This window comes from Rhodamnia argentea, chromosome 1, assembly GCF_020921035.1.
Source record: "Rhodamnia argentea isolate NSW1041297 chromosome 1, ASM2092103v1, whole genome shotgun sequence".
NCBI classification, from domain to species: domain Eukaryota; kingdom Viridiplantae; phylum Streptophyta; class Magnoliopsida; order Myrtales; family Myrtaceae; genus Rhodamnia; species Rhodamnia argentea.
This window is the reverse complement of record NC_063150.1, coordinates 6,620,427-6,644,771: the sequence shown is the minus strand read 5'-3', so window position 1 is coordinate 6,644,771 and position 24,345 is coordinate 6,620,427. Positions and strand designations below refer to the sequence as shown.

The 24,345-nt window shown below is 40.3% G+C and overlaps 4 protein-coding genes across 8 annotated transcripts; 1 reads left to right on the top strand and 3 right to left on the bottom strand.

Moving 5' to 3' along the window:
• The first annotated feature begins 138 nt into the window (after positions 1-138).
• Positions 139-2,402, top strand: LOC115750155 (60S ribosomal protein L19-1). 2 transcript variants are annotated; one of them, XM_030687334.2, is made up of 5 exons: positions 139-318; positions 1,261-1,383; positions 1,508-1,821; positions 2,059-2,105; positions 2,191-2,402. In XM_030687334.2, the coding sequence occupies exons 1-5, from the start codon at positions 207-209 to the stop codon at positions 2,213-2,215; spliced, it is 621 nt and encodes a 206-aa protein (XP_030543194.1). In that variant the 5' UTR covers positions 139-206; the 3' UTR covers positions 2,216-2,402. The 2 variants fall into 2 exon arrangements, with proteins under 2 accessions (XP_030543194.1, XP_048136427.1); XM_048280470.1 differs by having other exon boundaries at positions 140-318; positions 2,059-2,111.
• Positions 2,403-3,857: 1,455 nt separating this feature from the next.
• LOC115750152 (fumarate hydratase 1, mitochondrial) lies at positions 3,858-11,044 on the bottom strand. The gene is made up of 18 exons (XM_030687331.2): positions 10,915-11,044; positions 10,637-10,822; positions 10,334-10,451; positions 9,673-9,822; positions 9,199-9,309; positions 8,910-8,993; positions 8,013-8,111; positions 7,680-7,730; positions 7,556-7,605; positions 7,004-7,085; positions 6,758-6,852; positions 6,599-6,665; positions 6,430-6,480; positions 6,154-6,249; positions 5,562-5,660; positions 5,426-5,455; positions 5,244-5,309; positions 3,858-4,294 (listed from the first exon to the last, which is right to left on the bottom strand). The coding sequence occupies exons 2-18, from the start codon at positions 10,795-10,797 to the stop codon at positions 4,208-4,210; spliced, it is 1,497 nt and encodes a 498-aa protein (XP_030543191.1). The 5' UTR covers positions 10,798-10,822; positions 10,915-11,044; the 3' UTR covers positions 3,858-4,207.
• A 2,225-nt stretch (positions 11,045-13,269) lies between these two features.
• Positions 13,270-14,157, bottom strand: LOC115750203 (major allergen Pru ar 1-like). The gene is made up of 2 exons (XM_030687395.2): positions 13,855-14,157; positions 13,270-13,762 (listed from the first exon to the last, which is right to left on the bottom strand). The coding sequence occupies exons 1-2, from the start codon at positions 14,036-14,038 to the stop codon at positions 13,464-13,466; spliced, it is 483 nt and encodes a 160-aa protein (XP_030543255.1). The 5' UTR covers positions 14,039-14,157; the 3' UTR covers positions 13,270-13,463.
• Positions 14,158-15,011: 854 nt separating this feature from the next.
• LOC115750187 (kinesin-like protein KIN-14I) lies at positions 15,012-22,851 on the bottom strand. Of its 4 annotated transcripts, none has more exons than XM_030687369.2 (19): positions 22,446-22,851; positions 21,593-21,759; positions 21,233-21,376; positions 20,871-21,107; positions 20,712-20,783; positions 19,964-20,032; positions 19,615-19,689; positions 19,399-19,464; positions 19,230-19,311; positions 18,978-19,073; positions 18,705-18,878; positions 18,506-18,612; positions 18,210-18,388; positions 17,760-17,921; positions 17,432-17,685; positions 17,101-17,264; positions 16,813-17,010; positions 15,669-16,150; positions 15,012-15,356 (listed from the first exon to the last, which is right to left on the bottom strand). In XM_030687369.2, exons 1-19 carry the CDS (start codon positions 22,567-22,569, stop codon positions 15,203-15,205), a joined length of 3,006 nt encoding a protein of 1,001 aa, XP_030543229.1. In that variant the 5' UTR covers positions 22,570-22,851; the 3' UTR covers positions 15,012-15,202. The 4 variants fall into 4 exon arrangements, with proteins under 4 accessions (XP_030543229.1, XP_030543231.1, XP_030543232.1 ...); XM_030687371.2 differs by having other exon boundaries at positions 15,012-15,335; XM_030687372.2 differs by having other exon boundaries at positions 15,012-15,332.
• Between the last annotated feature and the right edge of the window lie 1,494 nt (positions 22,852-24,345).

The following is a 24,345-nucleotide window of genomic DNA, read 5'->3' as shown; positions in this document are numbered from 1 at the left end:
GTAAGCCCGATTAGGAAATCGGATCCAGACCCAACCCGACACGAGCAATCGAGCCTCTTCCCCCAGTCCTGAGTCCAAAACAAGCCCTAGGGCAAAACGCCATCTCGGGGGGGACGAACTATAAAACCCTAGACTTCGCTGCACCTCCATCTTAGACTGCGGCAGCTCAGAGGGGGCGAGAGAGATCCGCTGAGAGAGAGAGAGAGATGGTGTCGCTGAAGCTCCAGAAGCGTCTCGCCGCCAGCGTGCTGAAGTGCGGCAGAGGGAAGGTGTGGCTGGACCCCAATGAAGTCAACGAGATCTCCATGGCCAACTCTCGTACGCCTCTTCACCTTCTCCGTTTCCTTCTTCTCTCTTGATGGTTTTCGCGGCAATGCATTTGTCTCGAGCTTTGTTTACTGATTATATTTGCTAAGGGAATATAAAAGCTAATTGGATAAGGCGGCTGAATCTTGTCGGGAATCGAATTGCCTTAATATTACTTAGCCGTCGATTCGCTGGACGTCATTTGGTTGCTGTTCTCGAATTGGATTGTTATCGTTCTATGAACTGGTTCGGCGTGAGGTGGTGATACTGTGGTAACTTGTCCACTAATCAGGCCTTTTACGATTGTTTCAACAAGGGGAAATTCAGCAGCTTGCTATGGATTAATGGGAGGTTACCGCTTCAAAGTTTAGCTGAGGTCTCGAGCCTGTTGTTTGCTAAGAAAGAAGTTTTTGAGTGTAGGAAAATGGTATTTTTCGGATGGCGTTGTTTAGGACGATGATTAAATTGCGTGAGATAGGCTGTGGAATCACATTTGGCCCCTGGAGTGTCTCGGGAATGCAAATGACGAAGACCCACAAGAATAGGTCTTTGGGACATGGGTCTTTGTCCCAAGTAGCATACAATCTTGTTCACGGAGCTTGATCTTACTCTCCTATTGACAGTTTCCACCATTACATGATCGCAATTTCTTTTTATGTGATAGTTAATTTTGACATCTGATAGGATGGGGAAATGCCACCTTTCCTTATTAATCGAATTTCATGTTTCGGTGCTTCTTGTTGTGAAATCTGGAGCAAGTCCTACAACTTCAACTTTTGCCGTTCCATTTCCTTGTGCGGTACTTTTTCCATGTCATCACGTGTACTAGTTACTTTTCTCTTAAGGGTGTCTTGAGTCTCTTAGTTGTGAACTCATGATAATTATCATTTCTATAGTGGAATCTGTTGCTTCTAGTAACTTCGTTTAATTGATATTGCGGAATTGTGTGCATAGGGCAAAATATCAGGAAGCTGGTCAAGGATGGGTTTATCATCAGAAAGCCGACAAAGATTCACTCTCGCTCTCGTGCTCGCCGAATGAAGGAGGCCAAGAGAAAGGGCCGTCACTCAGGATATGGTAATTTTTAAATGAACTTCAACTTGCATCTGATAATATGACTATGTAATCAGTCATTATTTACAGAATGTAAGTCTCTCTACTTTCATAGTTCTTGTTTTGACGTAGGAAAGTTGTCTTCCAGGTAAACGCAAGGGTACAAGGGAGGCTAGGCTGCCAACCAAAATCCTCTGGATGAGGAGGATGCGTGTTTTGAGGCGCTTGCTCCGCAAGTATAGAGAATCTAAGAAAATTGACAAGCACATGTACCATGATATGTACATGAAGGTGAAGGGTAATGTGTTTAAGAACAAGCGTGTGCTGATGGAAAGCATCCATAAGTCCAAGGCTGAGAAAGCAAGAGAGAAAACCCTAGCTGACCAGTTTGAGGCCAAGAGGGCTAAGAATAAGGCAAGCAGAGAGAGGAAACATGCAAGGAGGGAGGAAAGATTGGCCCAGGTGGGTTTCAAAGCAATGGTGATTTTGGTGTAAAAAAGCTGTCCAGTGATGAAATGACTTTTAGCAGATTCAGTTACTTGTCGGATGAGAACTGTAGTGCCTCTCTATTACTCTATTCTGAATTGATATTTTGCAACCTCTGTGGTCTGCTGGAGCTGTTTTTACAAAAATATATTGTCTTAATTTGCAGTTTAGTGTTCCATGGTAATCTGATGTTTTCCTCTTAAATTTGTTCAGGGACCTGGAGAACAACAAGCACCACCTGCAGCCGCACCTGTTGCTGAGTAAGTGTATTTTTTCTGCGCATACTTGTGTTTTCCGGTTTTCTCCTTCAATATTGACCCGAAAAAACCTTTCTTTGGCATGCAGAGCTGCCAAGAAGGCGAAGAAGTGAGATCCACGATGAGCAGAAGTGTAGTAGGTGAAAGTTAGTGGATCAATGCTGGTTCAAGTGATCATGTTAGATCAATTTTGTCGATTTGACTCTATCCCTTGTTTTCTCTGAAGTTGTTACTTTATTATACAGTAGAAGGAAGAGGATTATGAAAAATCCAGGAACCATGTTGGAATTCGTTTCTTAATTCAGTCTCTTGTATTTCGTTCTCAGTTTTATTGCTGCATATGAGGTCGTTATGCACATCTTTTATTGATTATGTGGTCTCTTGCTGCCATGGGGGCTTTTGTGCAATTCGAACTGCTGATGCTGCCAGTTCTGTAAGGTCCCTATCGGTATACTCAACTTGCATGAACCTTGGTCCGGTATATACATCGACATGGAATATTGCGATGTCTCTAGCTAGGTAAACTCCATTCGCCATTCGGAAAAAAAAAAAAAAAAACTACATTGGCCAATTTCAAGTTTAATGAGATAAATTCGTACGCAAAATTTGTGTAGATTCACTACGCTATGAACACGCAGTTCAACTTTATATAAGCTGAGTGTCTTAGTTATCTCAAGTGAAACATTTTTCTGTTGGTCAATTCTATCATATCGATTTAACTAAAACATAACCTTGTAATCAATTGCGACAAGGGTTTATTTATTTATCGGATCATTAGTAACAAGCTAGTTGACAATTGATCCGATTTGGACACAATTAAGGTTTGAGTGGCCCCCTTCGCTAATTTTGCCGGTCCTGTATCATGTCAAATTGTAGTTTTGGTCCATTTATATCCATGTGAGCACTTTTCAGGAGATTACCGATCCAAGCATCCTTGGCCTTGAAGTGTTGACGCTAAACTAAATCGTTACATCCAAGGTACCTTTTTGAGTTACTTTAAATTTTACGCAATAATTCAGCAATACTCTTCTCTAATGCATATAGTTCAGTTTAGTTTTATCTTGCTATTTTAGAAGTTTGTTAGGAGCCGCTTTTTGTCCTATCGCTCCAGCCCGAATGGTCACTTCCTGTCCCGATGATGCAAGACAGGTTAGTAAAAGCAAGTTATGATGCTTATGGAGTTAAAAGTAGGGAGTTTCTACTGCCTGCCATGTGGGATTCCACGAGTTTGAACTACAAGGTTCTTGCTTGATCTCGCACGACAAAGGAGGAAATAGCTAACCTCAAATTTCGTGCATCCAGTCTGATAGATCAGTGATCGCAATGTCCAAATTAAGACAGGGAATCCCAAGTTACAAGGCATCAGTAGTATTGTCGCGGAAGATGATTGTACCCAAGAAATGATGGGAAAGACATGTACAATCAATAAACACTTTTGCCAATTGCCACCTGCGGTATAGGTTAAAACTTGACAGGTACTCATGTTTAAGTGAGGCAAATGTGCTCAACAAGAATAGTCCTACAGTTTTGTGAAGAAATTTTAATTACGACATTAAGGTTGCTTATGATTTACCTGTAAGTGCTAAGACTTCTAAAACAATGTGCAACTTATCAAAAGTGAATAACCCACTAAGCAAAGAGCTGTCAATCTCTCGGAAGACTAACATGCAGAACATAATTTTTATGTCAAAGAGGGAAAGAGATTTAAGAAACGGACCGATGCCACAATCCAATGAGGGTATCACCATCGCAGGGTTGAAAAAGAACTCTCTTTTTATTCAGGCATCAAAAAATTCCTAGGATACAATATGCTCATTGTAGGCCTCCTTATTACCTTGTTGACTGCTTGTGTTAATAATACAAACCTAAAGGGAAAGCAGAGATGAGGAGAACCTTATCAACTGCTAGTGTCACTAGTGAGATGCCACACAAGCTTGAGACCAATTGATACAATGCCGCCCAACAATAATGTTCTGAAAGTTTTTAATGCCATAAGCCCTTCATCCTTCATAGGGGCAGACAAAAATGCCGGGAAAAAAAATGGAATACTAGCTAATCTTCCGTCAGCTAAGAATGTCGATTGTCTTGAGAATCTACTATTCTTTTCAGTCAGATGGTCCAATCATTTTCTCAGGCACAACAAGATTGTCGAACTCTTCGCTTGTGAGGACTCCAAGTTTCAGAGCAGCTTCCTGAGAAAAAGAAAAAAAAGGTATAATCTGAGGCAGAATCAAGCAACTCATACATTTACCAAATGAGAAGCAAGTAGGCTAGACCAAATACATGGCAGGCAACATTGCACTGTTTTTACCACACCATATTTGGAGGTTCCCCATGGCACCTATTTCCGAGACTACACAAAAGTGTTATTTCCGGACATAGATATGCCACCCCTAGTCAGGTAACAAGTTTCGGGCCCATTAGTCACTAGACCAACCCAAGGTTGGGTGATAAGCATATCTTCTTAACAAAAAATACAACACCCACTGGATCTGTCTTCGAAGCCATTCAAAGTATTCCATTCCTCCATGAGCAATGGATATTATTAAATGCAATGCAACTCATGCCTTAATTAAAAATTCAGTAAAAGACATGCTAAACTAACTGCATTTTCACCACTTCAGATTTTAAAATGTTTTGTGTTAGTCGACAGGAACTATGAAAGGAATAAAAAGTAATGATGTCTCGATGATTTGAATCATTTGGTTAAGGCTCATTTTCCTTAAAGCCCAAGCTCCGAAAAATTGGTATAAACAGTTTGTACTTGCACCATACAAATTCAAGCAAAGAAATGCCTACTCTTTTCATCTAACTAATCTTTCTATTTTCTAAGTCTACGATGATATAAAACAACAACATAATCACAATGTAAATATACAACCACACCAAATATAGAAATATATGTGGAAACAGTTCACCTTGGGTTTGGTTGGCAAATCAGAGTCGAATAACACACTAGGTTTAATAAGTTTCCACAAAACTAAACCATATTGAAAAGCCTAAATGTTCAGTTTGATCTTCTTTTCTTTTTTCCTACAACCTTGTTGTTAGCATAAACACTCAGCCAAGCTGACTGTAAAGGATTTCCATTCAAGTAGATAATGTAATCAACATAACTAAAAATAGAATCAAGGAAATCACCTTCAAAGTGGATCCCTCCTTGTGGGCTTTCTTGGCAACTGCAGCAGCATTATCATACCCAATTTTCTGGAAAGAGTACGAACGTTTGCTTTAAGAAAATTTCTATTCTTAATATAGAAAAATATTCTGAATAGATATACTGAAAGTCACAATTAAAATTAATCAGGAGGTAAGACACTCACGGGATTCAAGGATGTGATAAGCATCAATGACTGCAAGGCCCACAATTTCATCCCACATCAAGAACAAATAATCAGCTTCAGATTCTAATCAGCCAGAAATTATATCCATATACTGCCAAAAAACAGCACAGCTGACCTCATGCAGTAACTTTGAAATTCTTTCCTTGTTAGCTTGAATTCCTTGGACACAATTCTTGTCAAAGGAAGAAGAGGCATCCCCCAATAGTCTCAGTGACTATAGGTAAAAAAAAGAGCAAAAATGAAAGATGAGTCAATTTGGTGATGAAGCAAGTTAAAAAAAGAGCAACAATGCAAGATGAGTCAATTTGGTGATGTAGCAAGTATTAAATATAGGCCACAACAATAATGAAAGATTGACCATTGATCAAACTTATAGAAGCTAAAAATGCAGGTAAAAGGTTACTGCGTTATGTTATTAAATAAATGACTTTTCTAGTTTTCATTAAGTGTAATCATTGAAGACTAGTTTTTTTTCGTTTGTACGCAAAACCATCTTTTGCCTATTTATCCTCATGTAAATTGAATTTCCAGAACTTCCAAACATGATCAAACTAAATGCTTCACATATTTTGAGAAATTTCAAGGCCGGCTACCACTTCTAGCTATAGCAATCAAGTAGCACAAAGCAGCATTGCTGCTCCATTATTTGGCTCATAATCAAGGATATACACTTTCAACAATGACAAAGTGCAAGATGAGGAGCGCACTTGTAAGAGACCACTAGCAATCATTGGCTTGAAAACATTCAGCTCAAAATGGCCATTTGATCCACCTACTGTAACGGCTACGTGATTTCCCATAACCTGCGAAAGATGTCAAGTTGTATTTATTATTCATTTCAGAGATGGTCATCTTTTATGTGGAGTGACCAGAGGACACTCCCTGTCTCTCTGTAACTTCAAAAATAGTAACATTTAACTCTAGCATATTAACTACCCCCTAATTGGCTAGAGAGAGATTGGAACTGAAAATAAAACTCTTACCCGTGCACAGACCATGGTAAGAGCCTCACATTGGGTAGGGTTGACCTTCCCCTGCAATAGAATAGATTTAGTGAAGTGATGTCGAGCAGCCTTGTCAACTTAAGGTTCTTAGCCCAAAGCTACTTGTCTCAATTGTAACTTGCGGTAATAGTTACGATATCATCATTACCGGCATAATACTGCTGCCGGGCTCATTTTCAGGAAGAATAAGTTCCCCAAGGCCACAACGGGGACCACTGTATTAAGCACAAAAAATTTGAACAAAAAATAGCGGAAAAGGAATGACAATGATAGAAGGTAATAACTCCAGCTCAGGTGGTGAACTGACCTTCCCAAAAACCGAATGTCATTAGCAATCTTCATGAGAGAAGCAGCTACTGTGTTAAGGGCACCACTTGTCTCCACAAAAGCATCATGTGCAGCCTGCTCAGCACATAGAGGAGATATAAATTTCTTTTTCTATCTGATAGAGAAAGATCACACATCGTCACTTAGTTATCTCTCTACTTCACGAAAGAGAGAACAAGAGAGAAAAAAAGTGTAAAGAACAAGGTTTGGGTAAGTAAAGCATTACCAAGGCTTCAAACTTGTTTTCTGCAGTGACAAATGGTAAACTAGTTTCCTCAGCTACTGCTGCAGCTATCTTTACATCAAACCTGCACAAGAGTCCCATCAATTGGTGATGCGTTGAAGAAAAGCCCCCTGTCAATAATGTCCGAGAATAACTAGAGCATGACAACTTGAAACATATCTAGGGAGAAAACGATCTCAAACAACCTATCTACTATTGGCCATATCATGCTCACTCAGTAAAATATTGGTGATGCGTCGAAGAAAAGCCCCCAGTCAATAATGTTCGAGAATAACTAGAGCATGACAACTTGAAACATATCTAGGGAGAAAACGACCTCAAACAACCTATCTACGATTGGCCATATCATGCTCACTCAGTAAAATATTCATTTTAGGCAGTCAGCCCAAACTGCTAAAGTTATAGTCAAATCAGCAGGATGCTAACAGGTGAGATATGCTGAGAATCAGGACTACAAACCAGAGCCATGACCGTTACATCATGGATGGCACATATTGAGGTGAGATTGAAGTAATTATGTTAGGATAAACCTACCCTTTCTTTGTGTTCAGACCGGTACCTACAGCAGTACCACCTTGTGCAAGCTGCTCAAACCCCAACCATCAGAACTCGAAAAGAAGGAACATCGAGAGCAAGAACATATGTAGCTCCTACGAACCTGGTACATACGAGGTAGAGTGCAGTTGACACGGTCAATTCCATACTTAACCTGCCATAGAAACATTCTGTATGAATTACATCCTCTATGTTGCCACATAATATATCAGGCTTTTGTATAATCAGAAATATATACAACTAATTTTTCCGTTTTTTGGTTGCCAATAGATATAAAAGCTCTTGGAGCCACCAGCTAGTAAACAAGTTGGCATCCAAGTACATACATAACAGACTACATCTATGCATGCAGGATTTGGAACTTAATATCTGTGCTTCCTGAAAAGCAAACTTAAAATTGTGTTACCACTAGACTACAGCAGAAAGGAATGCTTACTTGCGTACAATAGCCACTAAACTCTTGCCCCAGAGTCAAAGGAGTCGCATCTTGAGTGTGAGTTCGTCCAATTTTGACAATATCCTTAAATTCGATGGACTGTTAAGGAGAAAAAATGAAAATGATCTAACTGATTTTAAGAAAATGAAGCCTCTGGAGAAAACAGGCGCAAGCACTATTAGTGAAACACACAAATAGCCCAATGCACATGCACAAATGTGCGTGTGAACAGACAAAAGTGCAGTCGATGAGTGTGCACAGAATCTTTCAGCTTAGTCACATTAATTAGAAAATCCACTGAAGGAAGAAACAACATGGCCTTAAGAAAGCTCAGCGTCATTGCACATGAATAAGCACTACATAACAGATAAGCCCGAACATTTAACCTTTTTTTCTTTGGTCAAAAAACATTAAACTTGTGAAGCTTGTCCTATGGGTATACCCCATTTTGCTTAGGTTATTGAATATAGAAAGCAAAAACATCCACAAAATACAACCTTACCCAAAAAAAAAAACACATCCACAAAATACGAAGATTTTTCACAATGAGAAATTGTGCATATGGATCACTCCTTAGCACATCTTATGTATGAGCATAACTTGGAAGTTCTTTAAAAGAATTGGCATCGACAATCTGAAAGAGACAAAATGAAGGTAACAAGTAAAATAAGCAGAAAAATAAAGTTTACTTGAAGATTGAAGGTGTCATGTACAAAAGGGCTAAAATAATGTTGAATGGTGAAACATCCAGTGCTGAAAGAAAGAAAACTGCATTATCCTAGAGTATTTCCATTTCCTTTAAAGCGAAAATACCAAAAAATGTAAACACAAAGCATTACTACGGGAGCACTTCAACAATGGTGATAAAAGTGTTTTAGGTCTTAACAATTATCAAACCTTTGAGTGAAGTGAAGTATGCAAGTTCCCAAGACTTGGCAATAATCTTGAATTTGTTTCCATTGCAGCCGCAATATGCATCACCTATAATATGAGAAATACAATAACGCATTTGTTTAACAGTAAACTCCATAGTTCTTTATTCTCTTATGAATGATATAGAGTTATATCACTACATGCCCCGGATCAGATCCCCTTTAGGATTAAAAAAAGTGGGAGAAAATGGTCAAGGAAAACAATTTGCCTCAAGTGACAGTGGTAATCTGGTGATGAAGAAAACAAAGCTTACAGTTGGGAAAGTGTCATTTGAAGATTGAGATCGGTTCACATGGTCATTTGGGTGCACAAACTTTTCTCCATGCTTACGGCCAAGAATTTCAGCTGCTCTGTTTGCAATCACCTACAATAACCCATAAATTCAAAAAAAATAAATGATTAGGAAAAGAAATCATCTAGCAATTACCATCATCCTGCTTCCACATTCACATGAAATAACAAATCAAACCGCCGTTATCCCCCTTCCCAAAAAAGAAAACTCCAGATCCGTCACTTGAGAGTTACATAAGGATTGTCACAAGACCATGATAGATACGTACAAAATGGGACTTCCCAATAGCATAATGGATGCCAGAATAAAGAATTAGCAACCCAAACGAGAAAGATGGCAACAAAACTTCAGTGGTAATCCGCATGGGCATTAGCATATTGTACCGAAAAGCACAAGGCCTTAGACGCCTTGTTGTATATGTATAATTGCGCTCACCTCATTGGCATTCATGTTACTTTGAGTGCCACTGCCAGTCTGCCATATGACAAGGGGAAAATGATCATTTAATTTTCCCTCAGCTACTTCTTGAGATGCTTGCATTATGGCTTTTCCTATGGAAGGATCGAGACCGTATTCCATGTTAACCTGAGAATTATAGCATTGACACAATCAACTACCTTCTACAATGTGTTTTTGAAGTAAATAATGGCACGATGCTGAGGACAATTAATTAGGTGTATGAGTTTGAATCATACATCCTGCTTCATAAAAGTTTCAAGTGATTTTCCCGGATAATACAGCTTCAAAGTTCAGAACATTAATTAATAGACAAAGTGTAGGATTACTATGAAGATAAACTAATATAGAGCTTCAAAGCACTCCAACTCATGCCATGGTGACAATACGAGATTGGTAATAGGATACGAAGTTAGATAAGACTTAATCTATTCGATACAAGGGGGCAGAGGAATAAACGGTAAGCTAAAGTGTAACTATGTGGTTCACTACTCACTAGCATTGCAATGGTATGACGGTATCGGTACACAACAAAAACAGGGCCTAAAATGACAAGTTCATTTGCATAACTCAACGACACAACTAATCCTGACATGAAATCCACCAGAAAACCGAAAAGGGATCAGTTGAAGAAAACGACCTTGGCCGCACACTTCTTAAGGATGCCGAAAGCTCGAACAATCGGCTCGGGCATCCGCTCACGCTCGCCTCCGATGTCAAAATTCTGCAGCGATCTTTGCGTTTGCGCTCCCCACAATCTAATGAAAATTCAACAACCATCAATTTTCAAACACTTAAAGCAGCCCAGGCGCATGCCCTGCTTCATCGATTCTCGCGTGCGCACATAAATACGCGCTTCAGACAATAGTCAAAAGGCAACATCTTCATCGTATCGTTCGAGAGTTAATAAGAACTAGCAAGACAAAAGGTGAAAGAGACGAACTTGTCCGAGGGAACAAGAATGGGTCCAAAAGTGTCTCTTTCCTCTCGGAAAGCGGTCGAATACGATCTCCAGCAAGCCGCGTAACGCAAAGCACCCACAAGCTGCGAAGGAGGCGTCCCTGATCCGCTCGAGAGGCGCCTGGATACGATGTAAGCCGCCATTTCCGGTCCTCTTCGATTTCGCAATCTGTAACCAAAGCATCACGCGTCGGCGCCACACCATATGCTTGTACGAGATCTTCATATGACCGCAACGAGAGAGAGAGAGAGAGAGAGAACCTGAGCAGTGGCGAGTGAAGTCAACGAATTTCCCGACAGATGTGAAGAGGATGGAGAAGCAAAGAAGAGGAGAATGGCGAACCAGAAGAGAGCGCGGGGGGGTGACGGATGCTGAGAAAATGTTTAGGTATTTTACATTTCCCAGGAAAATTGCTTTTTTTATTATAAATTTATCTTTTGGATAATCTTCCAAAACAAAATAAAAAATTAATCATCATTCATTCAAATCACCAACTTAATTGCAATAACTACAATACTATCGTCTGTGTATCATGCATCATTTATTGGCAGTAATTTGTATTAATCTTGCAATTCCTAGTATTATTACAAAACGTAAGTGATTATTCTTACATGGAATGGATTGTGTTAGTAAAATTACCACTTAATGATATGATTACTTTTATTTCATATTGATTTTATAAATATAACATTCTTGTAATTTCTTTCTCATTATATAGAACAAAACTGGTAACGATCTTCAATAAATAAGTAAGAATTCTTGTAATTTAAATAGTTCTACGGTAATGGGTAGACTTTGCTTATACTTCACAATAACATCTTTTTATGATTTTATTATGATAATGCTGGATTTCTTTCCACGTACTTTTAAGAAAAATTGATCAAATATACTTAATATTGTCCTGGACAGTATAAATTCCGTCCATACATGTATAGTCATTATAAAGACAAGTACTTCGCATCCAAACTTTTGTATTTCTTCCTCCTTCTACCCGATCCCTCTTGGCCTTGATGAGGGCTTGGCTGCGGGCCTCGACCCTTGCCAATGGCCAATGAGGACTCGCCGGCCACAATGAATAAAAAGGAAAATGATAAAATAAAAATTCTAAAAATATACCACGTTGGTGCCGGTCGTCCCATGTGATATGGTCTCGTCTACGTCAATGATTTCCGATCAAAATTTATTGGATGGATTAGAGTGGCACAAATACAAAAGGTTTAGGATTAAATTGATTCAATTGAAAAGTTCATGACTTTATTTGTACTTCCATCTACATGCGCAATGATTGCAAAGGCAAATACTTTGCATCCAAACTTTTATATCTCTTCCTCCTGCTGCCCGGCCCCCTCGGTGGGGGAACTAGGGCTTTCTTTCGAACGGAGAAAAAATTTCTGGTTTTAAAAAATAATATAGCATCTCATGTCCATACTTTTTTCCTGTCAACATAAGTATGATCTTCAGACCAATTTTTTATTTTTTATACAAAGTATTCCATTATACCATTCATGTGGGAGTAGCTAGAGATTTGGGCATTGAGAGCTCTTCAGTCTTCACAACCGGCTACTCCTCATTTGTACCTCCTAAGAGAAGCTCAGCTGCTGTCAAACAACAGAGAGCCAAACTGTACAGATTACAAAGCCAAATGGACAAGTCTCAGGCACCGAATTACGTAGCTAGACATTGACAGCACATTAAGGGTTTAAAGGATTCCTCCGTCTACCACACAGCAGCTCAATGTCACTTCCATATTACACTGATTTCTTCTCCTTTTAACATGTAGAACCTCATGGAGTGTGTTCTCGATGACCCATTTCATGCAAGTTTCAGCAGTATTTTCTGTAAAGCGTTACCTTCTAGTATCTGCACGAGCCAAGCAAATTCTTCGTCCCGGTGTCTAAATGTTTCCTTCATAGCCCCGCAGATTCAGCAAATGGCTCCATTCGCGCTTCGGAAATTAACGCTGACGAATAAATCATTATGTGGGTTCCAAGGCAGCCCTGCAGAAAACCAGATGCTGTCATTCTGCACCAGTAGCCCTTCTCTTGGTTCTGTCATAAGTTTTACAGTTTGCCCTTAATTGCCAACCAAGTGATGATCCGGATTTAGGCACATTCGGTCTAAAACTGAACTGATTTATGCTATGAAACTTTGGTCTCCCTATTTCTAACCGACTTCCGGGCTTCTTAGATAGCGAATCTGTCATATGGAGAGCCAGTAAAGAACTAAACATGACCTCGTCACGCTCGTCGGTGTGAATGGCAACCAGACACTTTGCCCTAACAAGTGGCCAGAACCGAACGTTGCGTTGAATCACATAAGCAACCTGGATAGGAGCATCAAGGGAAGCATCTAATATAGTCCTACTAGACGGTGCCGGTCTTTTGCACGGGGCTGATAATGGGCATAAAAGCCTTGAGCATGTTTCGCTTCGTTTGTGCGAAATCCATGAAAAAAACATATTGCTGGTGCCAATTCCATTAACTTGATTGTGAGCTTCGAAATTTTCTCTTGTCTTTGCTCTCAATCATCATATTAATTTATATCAAGCAAACGACATTTGATAATACTCCTTCAACAACATCCCAAGGGCTAACTGGTTTTTTTTTTTTTGAGGGGGGGGAGCACCTGAAATCTGGTAATATCAAGTTTCAAATTTGTTCCACGGATGTCTAACCAGACATTCGGTCGTCCACCTCGAAATTAGAGACCTTTCGGGTTCAGCAACAGAATTCACTATAGTCTCTCATAAGGGCCAATTTAAGTCTACATTCAAGAGCTAACAAGCGAGAAGGTCCCCATGAGAGCAAAACTAAGTGCAAGCAGAAGGATTCGCCAACAAGTAGGCCTCGACAGCCCTGTACAACTCCATTGCTCTATCCTTACCGGCCTCTATGTCCTCGTCTCTGAACTCGATGTCCCGGTCCGAACAATAGTCGCTCGTCATCCTACAGATGGACCCGCCATTCCCATCATCGAAGAACTCGACCTCGTACACCACAGACTTCAGGCCGTCGCTGAGTATGTCCCCTTCGATCAGAGTATACTTGCAGCGGAAGTTGTCCGCGTCCAGCGCGTCCATCCGATGCTTCGCATATTTAAGCAAGCTTCCTACATAAGCAAAGCAAGAGGCGGCAACCCCCCTTCTTATTTCCAAACAACAGCATGGGGATCGGCAAAAGAAGGAGGATTTGGAGGCAAACCTTGAGAGAAGTTGGTTTGCTTGACACTTCCGACACCTCCATCACCTTGGATAAGGTCAATGCTCTGGATGTACTGAGGCATAAGCATAGGGAATAGCGTGTGCGCATCAAGCATCAAGGCTCTGAAGAGGCGGTCCGGAGCGACCGGGGATTCTAGCTCGTGCGCAAAAGTGACCACACCCATCTTCTCAAATTTGTACCAGAGAGGGAGCGTGATGAAGAGGAATGGCCAGGTGAAGGATTTATAGGACCAAGCTTTGATGAGCAGGAGATGTTGTCTGGTTTTTTGCGTTAAGCTGGCCTCAACCTGTTTGGAGAGTGAAGACTCTTGAGACCAATCCAAGTTGACTGTTATCCACGAAACTGCCCAGTCACTATTCTGGCTGCCCTCCTTTTTTTTTTTTTTTTTCTTACAAATACGACCTATTTTTCCTTTGTTGTCGGCTGATTGTTATAATATTCTCGATTCCTCCGAGTGAGCTGTTCCATCATGATGAAAAGGGCAGTCTTGCGGACCAATTGCTCTTGTACACATAGCATAAAAAATCTGATTCTGCTTAATCAAGTTCTTCTATTTCTCACGAATTTCCTCATCAAATCTTCCCACGCCAGATTCGACCAAGTTCATTTAACAAGACCGCTGGACGTCGTGGGGATGATTTGGGAGTGATTTGATTAGAAAATTCATGAAAGTAGAACTTTTCTGCGAATATAGCGTCTCAATTGCGTGCCAAGGACTGAACTTTAGGAGAAGAAAAACATATTTCTGTGTCCATACACATAAGCACCTTTATCTAGGCGTACGTACATGACGACTGGCCATTTACGTGTGGGATTCAGGATAACGACAAGGACGGGTTCTAGATGCAAGAAGAGTCAAATTCAACACATTTTGAGAAACGCCAATCATCTGAGATGGCTTTTCTTCCACACCGCGTTGTCTTCCTGCACAAGGCGCCGGTCAACGTTCACGTGCTGACGGCTTGATATTTCGTTTAGTAACGGATAGAACTTCCCGAGTGTAGCACTCCATTTAATTTTTAACCGCTTAGTTTCTAAACATAAGACACCAAGGAATTGTAACTTCACAATCTAAACAACGGCAGAAATCAACTGAAGCCATTTTGAATTAGTGCCAAAGTTTTGGTTCAAGAATAAAACACATGCAAGCAACTGGCACGGTTGCTGTATTATACTATAAGATGAACATTTTACATCAAAAACCGAGGAAAAAAAAAAAGGAAAGGCATGCGATGAATACATTCCTTTCGACATCAATCTCTCCATCTCCCTCCATGTTCGAAGAAATGAAACAATTTAGATAAGAAATGACGTGGTTACAAAGAATTTACTTTCTATTACCAGGTTTCCGCTTCCCATCGATGGCAGGTTGCTGCTTTCCATTCTGATGCAGAGGAAGACCGACCCCATTTGATGACTTCCGAGACGGAGAAGGGCCCACACTAGAACTTAAGTTCCTGCTGGACCGGCCAAGGTAAACCCTTTTAGATGGAAGTAGCTCATTGGCTAATGAGTATCAAAATGAAAGACATCTACTTTTTTGCGTTGAATCTGTGCATTCCACCGATGCTTAGAATTACTTACGGCCATATCAGGCCAACTCTCCTAGCTGCAAGGCCTATTTTGTGGACTACTTTGGGCTAAGATTCATTTTCTGGGTACTACACATACTGAATCTGGCGTATATATTTTCTGAAATGTGTTCCTATATTATTTAACAAAGACACAACAACACAGCACATTGATTGTTCCTATAGTACGCAAGCAAAGAAATCACAATTCATGGACCGTACCTGATATCTGGGTTCTTTCGGGGTTTGGAAGTGGATCTATTAGCCTTCGATGCAATCCCATTAGTGATGCCATTCAATTTGGCGTGATTGAATTGCCAGAGCAAATCTGGTTCTGAAGAATCACTGGTGGCAGCATCAAGCTCATCCACATCATCTGTATTTGTGTGATCGAAACCGTTACTACCCATGAACATGCTGTAAGTTTGCTCGGGAAAATTTTTGGAGCTGTCCTGGAGATATTTCTGGCAGAACCCATCGGTTAGGTGCCCATTGTTTGTACTCCAACACCCAAGGGTGTTCTCAACTTGGCTACCATCTTCCTTGTTCACCATGACTTTGTCTACCCACTCACCTGAGCCCACTTCTTTTTCTTCATCCCTGTAACTTTGGACTGGAACCGGAGGCCAAGGAGGTGAATTAGCTAACAGTTCGTCCAGGTCAAAGCTCGGTTTCTTGTGCTTCAGTGCAGAGTTTGTGAACACCTGCAGGACCCAAATGTCGGTCTCAGCTCCTGGCTTACAGAAAGCACTCGCATGCAAATACACGTTCATACATGCACACACACACACACACACCCACACAGACAGCTGATGCTAATCAATCTTACTCAGAAATAACTCCCGTGGTATGCAAAAAAAGTAACATTTGTTCCATCAAACATTATGAATTCTAACTAAATAGCAGAACTTCAATTTTTATGTTCAATCCCCATTCTGTACCAAACTTTTTTTTGTCTTAAAAAAAGAAAAATCAACTTTCATCTTACTCCCAAATCTGCCCCGCGTCCAAAAGTCACCATTAGTTTCTTCAAAATTATCAACATTAGGTGGCTGTTGTTGTCTATATGAAAGTGAACGTGTTGATGAAAACGTGATTCCGATAATAAACCTCTGACTGGCCCAGATGTTCATAGTTTTGAGGAAACTAATGGCAATTATTGGAAGCTGGGCAGATTTGGGACTATAATGAAGTTTTTTTTTCAAGACAAAAAAAGTTTGCGGCAGTATTGGCATTGGACCTAAAAGTTGCTGTTTTTTTGGGAATTAAGCCTAATTTCTATTGGAATGAGTACTACTACAGAAAGTATATTGAGACAAGATAATTTATGCTTCCCATCCAACAATGATAAGGGAAACAGGTTTACCTCAAGATTGCCAACATCTCCCATTGGTCTTCGGCAGCTATTTTGATCCCTTATTGCATCTGCATGCTGTAGATTAGAATGAAAAGGGGATAATTCTGCTGCTTTCCTTCTCTGTCGTTCTGAGCTTCCAGAAACAGGGTGTGGCATGTGCTTTGGTTCTTCCTCCTTCCTAGCTAATGCTGCCTTGAGACTGGCTATCTGTTGAATGATTGTAGTTTATTACCACACTGAAAGTCCAAAAGACATAACGAGAAAAGTGATGACTGGATGAGGATTAGATATTTCAACCTGTTCCTTGAGGTCTTTCACATCTGCACTATCTTTGTTTACCCGGGCAGCACCTAATTCTACTGTTGCAACTCGCTCAGCAAACTTAAGTGTGCTTATTGTTTCTCCCAAAGCATCAGGCTCAGGGCTTATGTGAACAAACATTAACGTCTTTGCCTGCCCTCCTGAAGAAAGAATGTTCCTCCATTAAACTTGACTAGAACCTCTTCAATTTAGATTTGAGAACCATTGAGTACAAAGTACATGATAACTTTCGGAAGCATTATTTTTTATTCAAGCTCCTTTATATATGAAGAATGGTGAGGGGAAAAAACTGTCAGCTCTAGTTTACCGAGTGAGTCTTGAAGCAGCTGGGTGAGCTTGCTATTTCTGTAAGGGACATGAGGGTTTTTGTGGGCAAGAGAGGAAATCACATCTCCAAGGGCTGAAAGGGACTTGTTAATGTGTTGTGCCTCTTTTAGCCGTTCTCCTGTCACTTCAGATTTGTCTACTCTCTCACTTCCTGCCAAATCAACCAGATGCATACATCCACGAAGAATGGTTCCAGAAGTCAGATCTCGTCCTTGAACATGTACAGTCAAGCAACTGCAAATTAAAAGAAGAAATTGTGAGTCTTCTGGGATGCCCTATAAGATATGCATTAGTGAAACAGATCTCACCTATGAGAACGACTACTCCGATCATTCAGGGCTGTAGCTCCCACTGCACGATTTCTATGCCCAAGGTTCATGATATCAATTACATCAAATGTTGATGAAACAGGGACAAGGCTTGCATCCGGTACACTGAGTCCAGTTTGGGAACTATTTCGTATTTCTAATGTTTTCATAGCTAAGGAAAACTTAAGAGCAATCTGGTTAGAGAGATGCTATATTGAAGTGTACATCAGCTGACAATATTGGAACACCAGATATATTTTGAAAAGGCTTCAATAAAATGGAAATATCAGATTTACTAAGCAAGTCTAATTAGCTGGAAATATCGGGTTTACTAAGCAAGTCTAATTAGCTTTTAATCTTAATATCACTCATCAGAATTTAGAACTGTCGGAACTGATGACAAAATTAAAAGCCTTCTATGAAGCACAACAAATTTTGTATGAAGGATATCTCCTATTTGATCCATCGGAAACGAGAAGGTCCCGCACTTGCTCATTATAGATCTCGATCATTTGAACAGAAACATCATAGACGAATATATCCTTTCTTTGTTCTGCAAGGAAAAACAAATCACTCAAGGCCCTATAATTTACACCTTGATTTTGCTCCGTAAGCTGTCTAGGACCCGTCTGAAAAGGCAAAAAAGAGAAGCAGAAGTCACAAAGTTAGCAGATATTACAAACAGACAGCAGGAAGGTCGACTTACAAAGCCAGAAAACTTGAAAGTGTATTTTACAACTTCTTACCATGGTGTAGGTCTTTCCAGATCCAGTCTGGCCATATGCAAATATGCATACATTGTATCCATCAAGAACTGACCGGATCAATGGCTGGGTATCAGAAAATACTTCCGCTGGAGAAATTAAAACATGGTCAGTCTGGCATATATGCTGTATACATACATAATGCAAAAAAAAAAAAAAAAAAACAATAATTTTTTACCACCTTGGGTTGCTGATGGCCCAAAGACTTTGTTGAAGTTGAATGATCTACGCCCTTTTCCATGTTTAGATGGGGTGGTGATGCTGATAATCCCGTCCTCGATATTCTCGACAGTGCTCAATAAATCTGATTGTCCCGGCATGAAGGGTCTCACTCTGCAATAAACTCTGATATTCCCTAGTAACATAAACAATAAACCAATTACTGTATGATTCATTAATTATCTTGGGGAATATCGAGGATAAGCTTAATAGGTGGGGAATCTGGAAATCTTACCTTTGAGATCCATCACTTGGTTGTAAAGCTTGCGGTTTTCCTCAAGAACTTTATGATAGCCAGATGCAGCATTGGCAAGGCCATATATATGTAAACCTGTCGAGAAAGCTCAAACGTCAAAACAGACAAAAGATCCTGTCTAGAAGTATCTTTATAAGTGGGAAATGCTGATATCTTTAAGTGCGAAATGCTGATATCTTTAAGTGCAAAATGCTGATAGGAGTCTGGCAAGATAAGGAATAGAGACTGTACTGAGGCTGCTGAACTCTTCTTGGACTTTCATTTGCATGAACTGCATGCCAGCTTTTGTTGTACAGAGAGCTTGCTTTAATTCCTAAAATCGCAGAGACAAAAGTAAGTTGACATAATGCAAAACAACTAATTGAGCAGTTAAAATGCATTTAAATAACAAAACTCAAACCTGAACATCTTTTTGTTGTTGATAAAAAATCTGTTGCTGTTTTAACATCATATTCTTGTCTTCAGGCTAAGACATTCAAAAATAAAATAAAATAAAACTTCAGTGCACAAACACTTTCCATAATGATATGATAATTCAAGGAAAGAGATACTCGCTTGCTGAAACTGCCTCATGCTAGCCTTCAGCAATCTGTTTCAAGCGATGAGAAAGCAATACCTTTTCACTGGTAGTAGATTTCACCAGAGTCTTGTTTCCAAAAGAAACAGCAACATCGTTTGTGGTGCTTTTCTTCTACAGGGAAATCAGAAAAGTAATAGAATTATTAAATGATCACTGAATGAGGAACCTTAGTCAGAGTATTAAAAGAAAATTGAAATACATAGCTGCTCAACAAGAACTTTCCACTGGACGCTTTAGCTCCAAGGAAAGAAAACTAAGTTTATCGAAACTCTAAATTTTAACTGAAACAGAAAATCACTTCGTTGTTTTAAGAAAATGAATATGTAGTGAAATTCTTGTTTAAGAGTCAAAATCAGCTAAACTTATGAACATCAAAATGACATACCAGCTCAAATTGGTTATTGATACGGTGTTCGAACTCCTCAACCACCTTACTTAGGACAGATTCCACCAACTGCCATCAGAGAGAAGATCAAAAGTAAATTCCAGCCATGTCACTTAAAATAGATACTGTAGAAACTTAGAAACTAATGATGCAAAGCAACAGAAATGCATATAGAGACCCATCTTGAAGAAGTTTCCTTCTTCCACATTTTCTAAAAGGAACTAGGTCAGTATAGGACTATCTAGTGCATGCAGCTTGCAGTCATCTACCAATTATGTAGCAGGAGATTGAAACAGATTGAAGAGTCAACTCTATAGAGCTTCGTCTAGTAGGAGTAGCAGAAGTGGAAGTCACTGCTGGTTTCCATCAAGAAGGTGAAGTCAGTAGTACAGTTGTAGTGTAATCTTGTAATTCACTAGCATTTTTGGATCCTCAGACAGTGTTCCAACTGATAAGTGTAGCACTACAACCAGCTTTCACGACATCAAGATAAAATGAATATTGTGCAAATGCAAAAAGTCAAAAGGGTTATAGGAAAAGGTAGCAAGGGGTGTCATCCCTGTAATGGTAACTTAAGAAGTTACAAACCTGGGCTACCATACCCAAGTAAAGAGTGTTCCATCATGCAAACATAGGATAAAAATACTTGTATACATAGTGAATTGAAGACCACTCCACATGTCTTACAATTTTTTTAAAGAGCTCCAAAAAATTAAAACAAATGACACCGACGAGAGCAGACATTTACCGCCGGAATTTCTTCAGGTTTTTTATCCAGAAGAATTGCGCGAACAAGCATGCTCAATGAACCGGAGTTGGCCTAAATAAAGGAGAGCAGTTTTAAGTTTTTTGTCATCAGTGAAGCTGAAGGAAATAACTTAAATTTAGAAGAGATAAGCTTACCAACCATTTTATTCGAGTCAATACCAGAAGTTAGAGCATTCAAGGATTTCTCGTTCATTGAAGAAGTTCTTGACAAGGAATTTGAGAATGGTTCTGAATTTTTCCTAACAAATGATTTACATGAAATTGTAGGCTTTACATTGCCGCCAAATTTCCATACTCCGTTTCCGCCAGTTTGTTTCCAATCAGCAAATGACTGTAGTGCCAAAACACAATTCACAATCCTTGAAGTCTTTCCTCCCTGCAAAGATTGAAGTTGAAATAAAACCCCTTATCCTTAATTCATGGAAATTGGCCCTCCGCCCTCCTGGCGTGACCCAAACAGTGATAAGGATAGTCTCCAAACATATATCCAAACAAATGTACCTGTTCCAGGTCTGATGCTTCAAAAGTGGGAAGGCCCATCTCCTGCACAGCAACAAGGAAGTTCCTGACATTTTCAAAATATTGAAATGCTGACAAAGCAGCTCCATCAGGGATTAGAGCAGCATCACTTGGACTTTCCACAACCTATGGATCAGCGTTGGATGTTAATGTCAGTTAAAATAAAGCATTATTATAACCTTCTACTCTTCTCTGAAGACAAAGTAAAATTCATGCAAGGCATTTTATTGGCATTGACCATGGAAGCTTAATGTCTATTCAGTTTGCATGGCATGAACCATTCCATAGAAATTTTAGCAAAAAAAGAACTATTCTGAAGGAATTCGAGAATACAGAACAGACCTTTGGTACCGCCCCAGATTGTATCTTATTGAGAACATTGCAAAGGATAATACCACTTCTCAACCCGAGCCTAAACTCTTCTTCGGATGGCTCGGCAGGTAAGTCTCTGGCTGCAACCACTCCGACCATCTTCCTCAGCCAACCAGCTGCATCATTCCTTCTTGATGCTACAAAAGACAATTAATCAGGATCTCAAATTAAGCTCTCCAACAAGAGGATTTCAGCCAAAGTAAACAGAGACAGAGAGTTCTAAAGTCCAGTTGCATTCGGCCATGATGGATCCGCAAATTCAGGTGATCGCACAAACAAGAGACTGCGACTTCGAATGCTGTCATATTTTGTAAAAAATGGCAATTGCCGTACCGAACACGTGGAATGACAAGGAAGTGAAACATTGACACAAAAAGGGTAGTAAATTGAAATTTCCTTGCAAGAAGGCAAAGATACTGAGGCTCAAGCTCAGAATCTGAGAAACGAGCTACGCGGAGAGAGAAACTAGACCGCACAAGAGAAGGTAGACATCTGATCGTTATAGTGAGAAACCACCCAATGTGTCAAGCCATAAAGTTTAGTTGTCATCATCATCCATGAAACAAGGTTGCAACATTTTCAAATTCTTCTTTCCGGCAGCTAAAGTCACGGCCAGAAAATTTCATCTAGAGCCAGAAACCTCGCAGGAAAAGAGAAAACTCGGGTACATCATGTTCAAATTGGACCTCGACGAATCCAAGTAACGAGAACAAACAGAGAATTCAAACACCAAATCACCAGAGCCACACACACACACACAAGCCGAATCCCGAAGGTTACGAACTCGGTGCTGACTAGCAAAGCATAGAGGTGAATCACGTACCAGCTTCTTCAGCTCTTCTGGACTCCACATCGACGTCTCTGAGCCGCGTGCCGTGCTGTTGGAGGAGCACGTCCTCCACCACCGAGGCCGCCGAGAACGAGAGCGCCCCCTCCGCCGCCGCCATGTTCCGTACACCAAACACAGAAACAGATTCAACCCGGCAAAAAGGCGAGGGACCGTGCTGAACTCCCCGAGTCGTCGTCGCTTCAGAATCGCGGACCTCTCAAGCCACCATTCTCGGCGGAATTCACTATGAAGACGGTCTCGGCAAGCAGAGATTGAAGAGGATCTAGAGAGAGAGAGGAGGAGGAGAAGGAGAAGGAGTGAGAGAGCGTGGGAGGTTGCTTTGTTAGGAATACAGAGAGTCACAGTCCTCTTCCATTCTAGCTTTTGCCTTTCTTTTTCGCTGTTGCGCCCTTCTCTCTCTTCTTTATACACTCCATCCGCCCCAGGTGTCCCTCTCCCCTGCCGGAGCTGGACCCCGGGCCTATTCCGAACCTCCGGGGTTCCGAACCTCCCGACTTCCCTTCGCCTCAGGTCTCTCTTTACCCAAAAGCAGATTCGCACCACGCGCGCTCGACGCGCGTGACTCTGGGTTGCCATTTTTATCACCGTTGTCTACTCAACTCCTTTAGTATATCATCTGCTGGATTGTTTTGATTTTCGAAAGAGAATAATTGGATCATATTGCATAACTTCCATTTGAAGGACAATAAAACAAAAAGGAAATGAAATTATGGTATGAAACCGAACCAGACCGAAGCAAAAGAGATTGTAATTGCAAGTGATTCTGTTTCTCGCATTAACCACGACGGATCATGTAACTAACTCGTGTTCATGATTGTCTTCCGTTCACTATTTTTATATTCTTACTTTGAGTTATCGATTTCCCGATTTGGTCTTTTTTGTTTTTTTTTGTTTTTTTGTGTGCAAGGTGATTCTCTAACTTTTACTGAATATTTGATCAATTCACTTCCGTCTCCGATCATTAACGTGGCACGACATCTCTTATGTGGCAAAAATTTGGACTCAGGGAGTTGGACAAGAGCAGGGATCATCGGCCACCTCCTCGTGCCCCGTGCGGGGCAGGATGGGTACTGTGGCAGCTAGAATTTTATTTTATTTTATTTTTTCCGCTGAGGTCAAGTAAATAAAAGGCAATATTAAGTACCATGACATCGAGAAAAGTATAACAAGAACTAATCCGTCGACGTTCTTCTGAGAAACTTAATCTGAATTCCAAAAGATATGTTGCTTAATCGTAACTAGGGTTCCTTGACACAACTATACCTTGTTAAGTACCAGCAATTGTCAAAATTAGTTATACCTGTCGTTTGAGTTCAAAAGAGAAACCTGAGCTGCTCCCTCTCTTACGGTTCAAAAAGTTCAAACTTTGGGTTATTAATTGGTCTTTGAAGTTTGGTGGCTTTGTCCATTTCTCCTTGTGCGTTTGCACATGATAACTTTAGAATGGGTTTATTGGTGGGAGTGAATTTTAAATTGGGGGCTCTTTTTTTTCCTCCCTCTAATTTCTTTTGCAAACTAATTCATTGCAGGACCTCCTTCCTAGCATATATTTCATCATCTTCCTAGTCACTTGTCTCTAGGAATTTCTTTCTTAGCAATGCTCATGTCAAAGATGAAACACATTCCGCCTACAATGGATCATGTGGGGAAAAGGGGTGATCTAGAGATCATTAACCTGAGAAAAAGAAAAAACAACTAATGATTTTAGAGATTGCAAAATTGACGAAACCATTAATCCGCACGACCACGAAGCATAAATTCACTCCCCAGTAGATAAAGAATATGGTTCTGATAAAGGAGGTAATCACACAGCGTTCCAATCCGTCACAACGAATGTGCGTATTAAATATGTTTGTGACGGATATAATGTTCA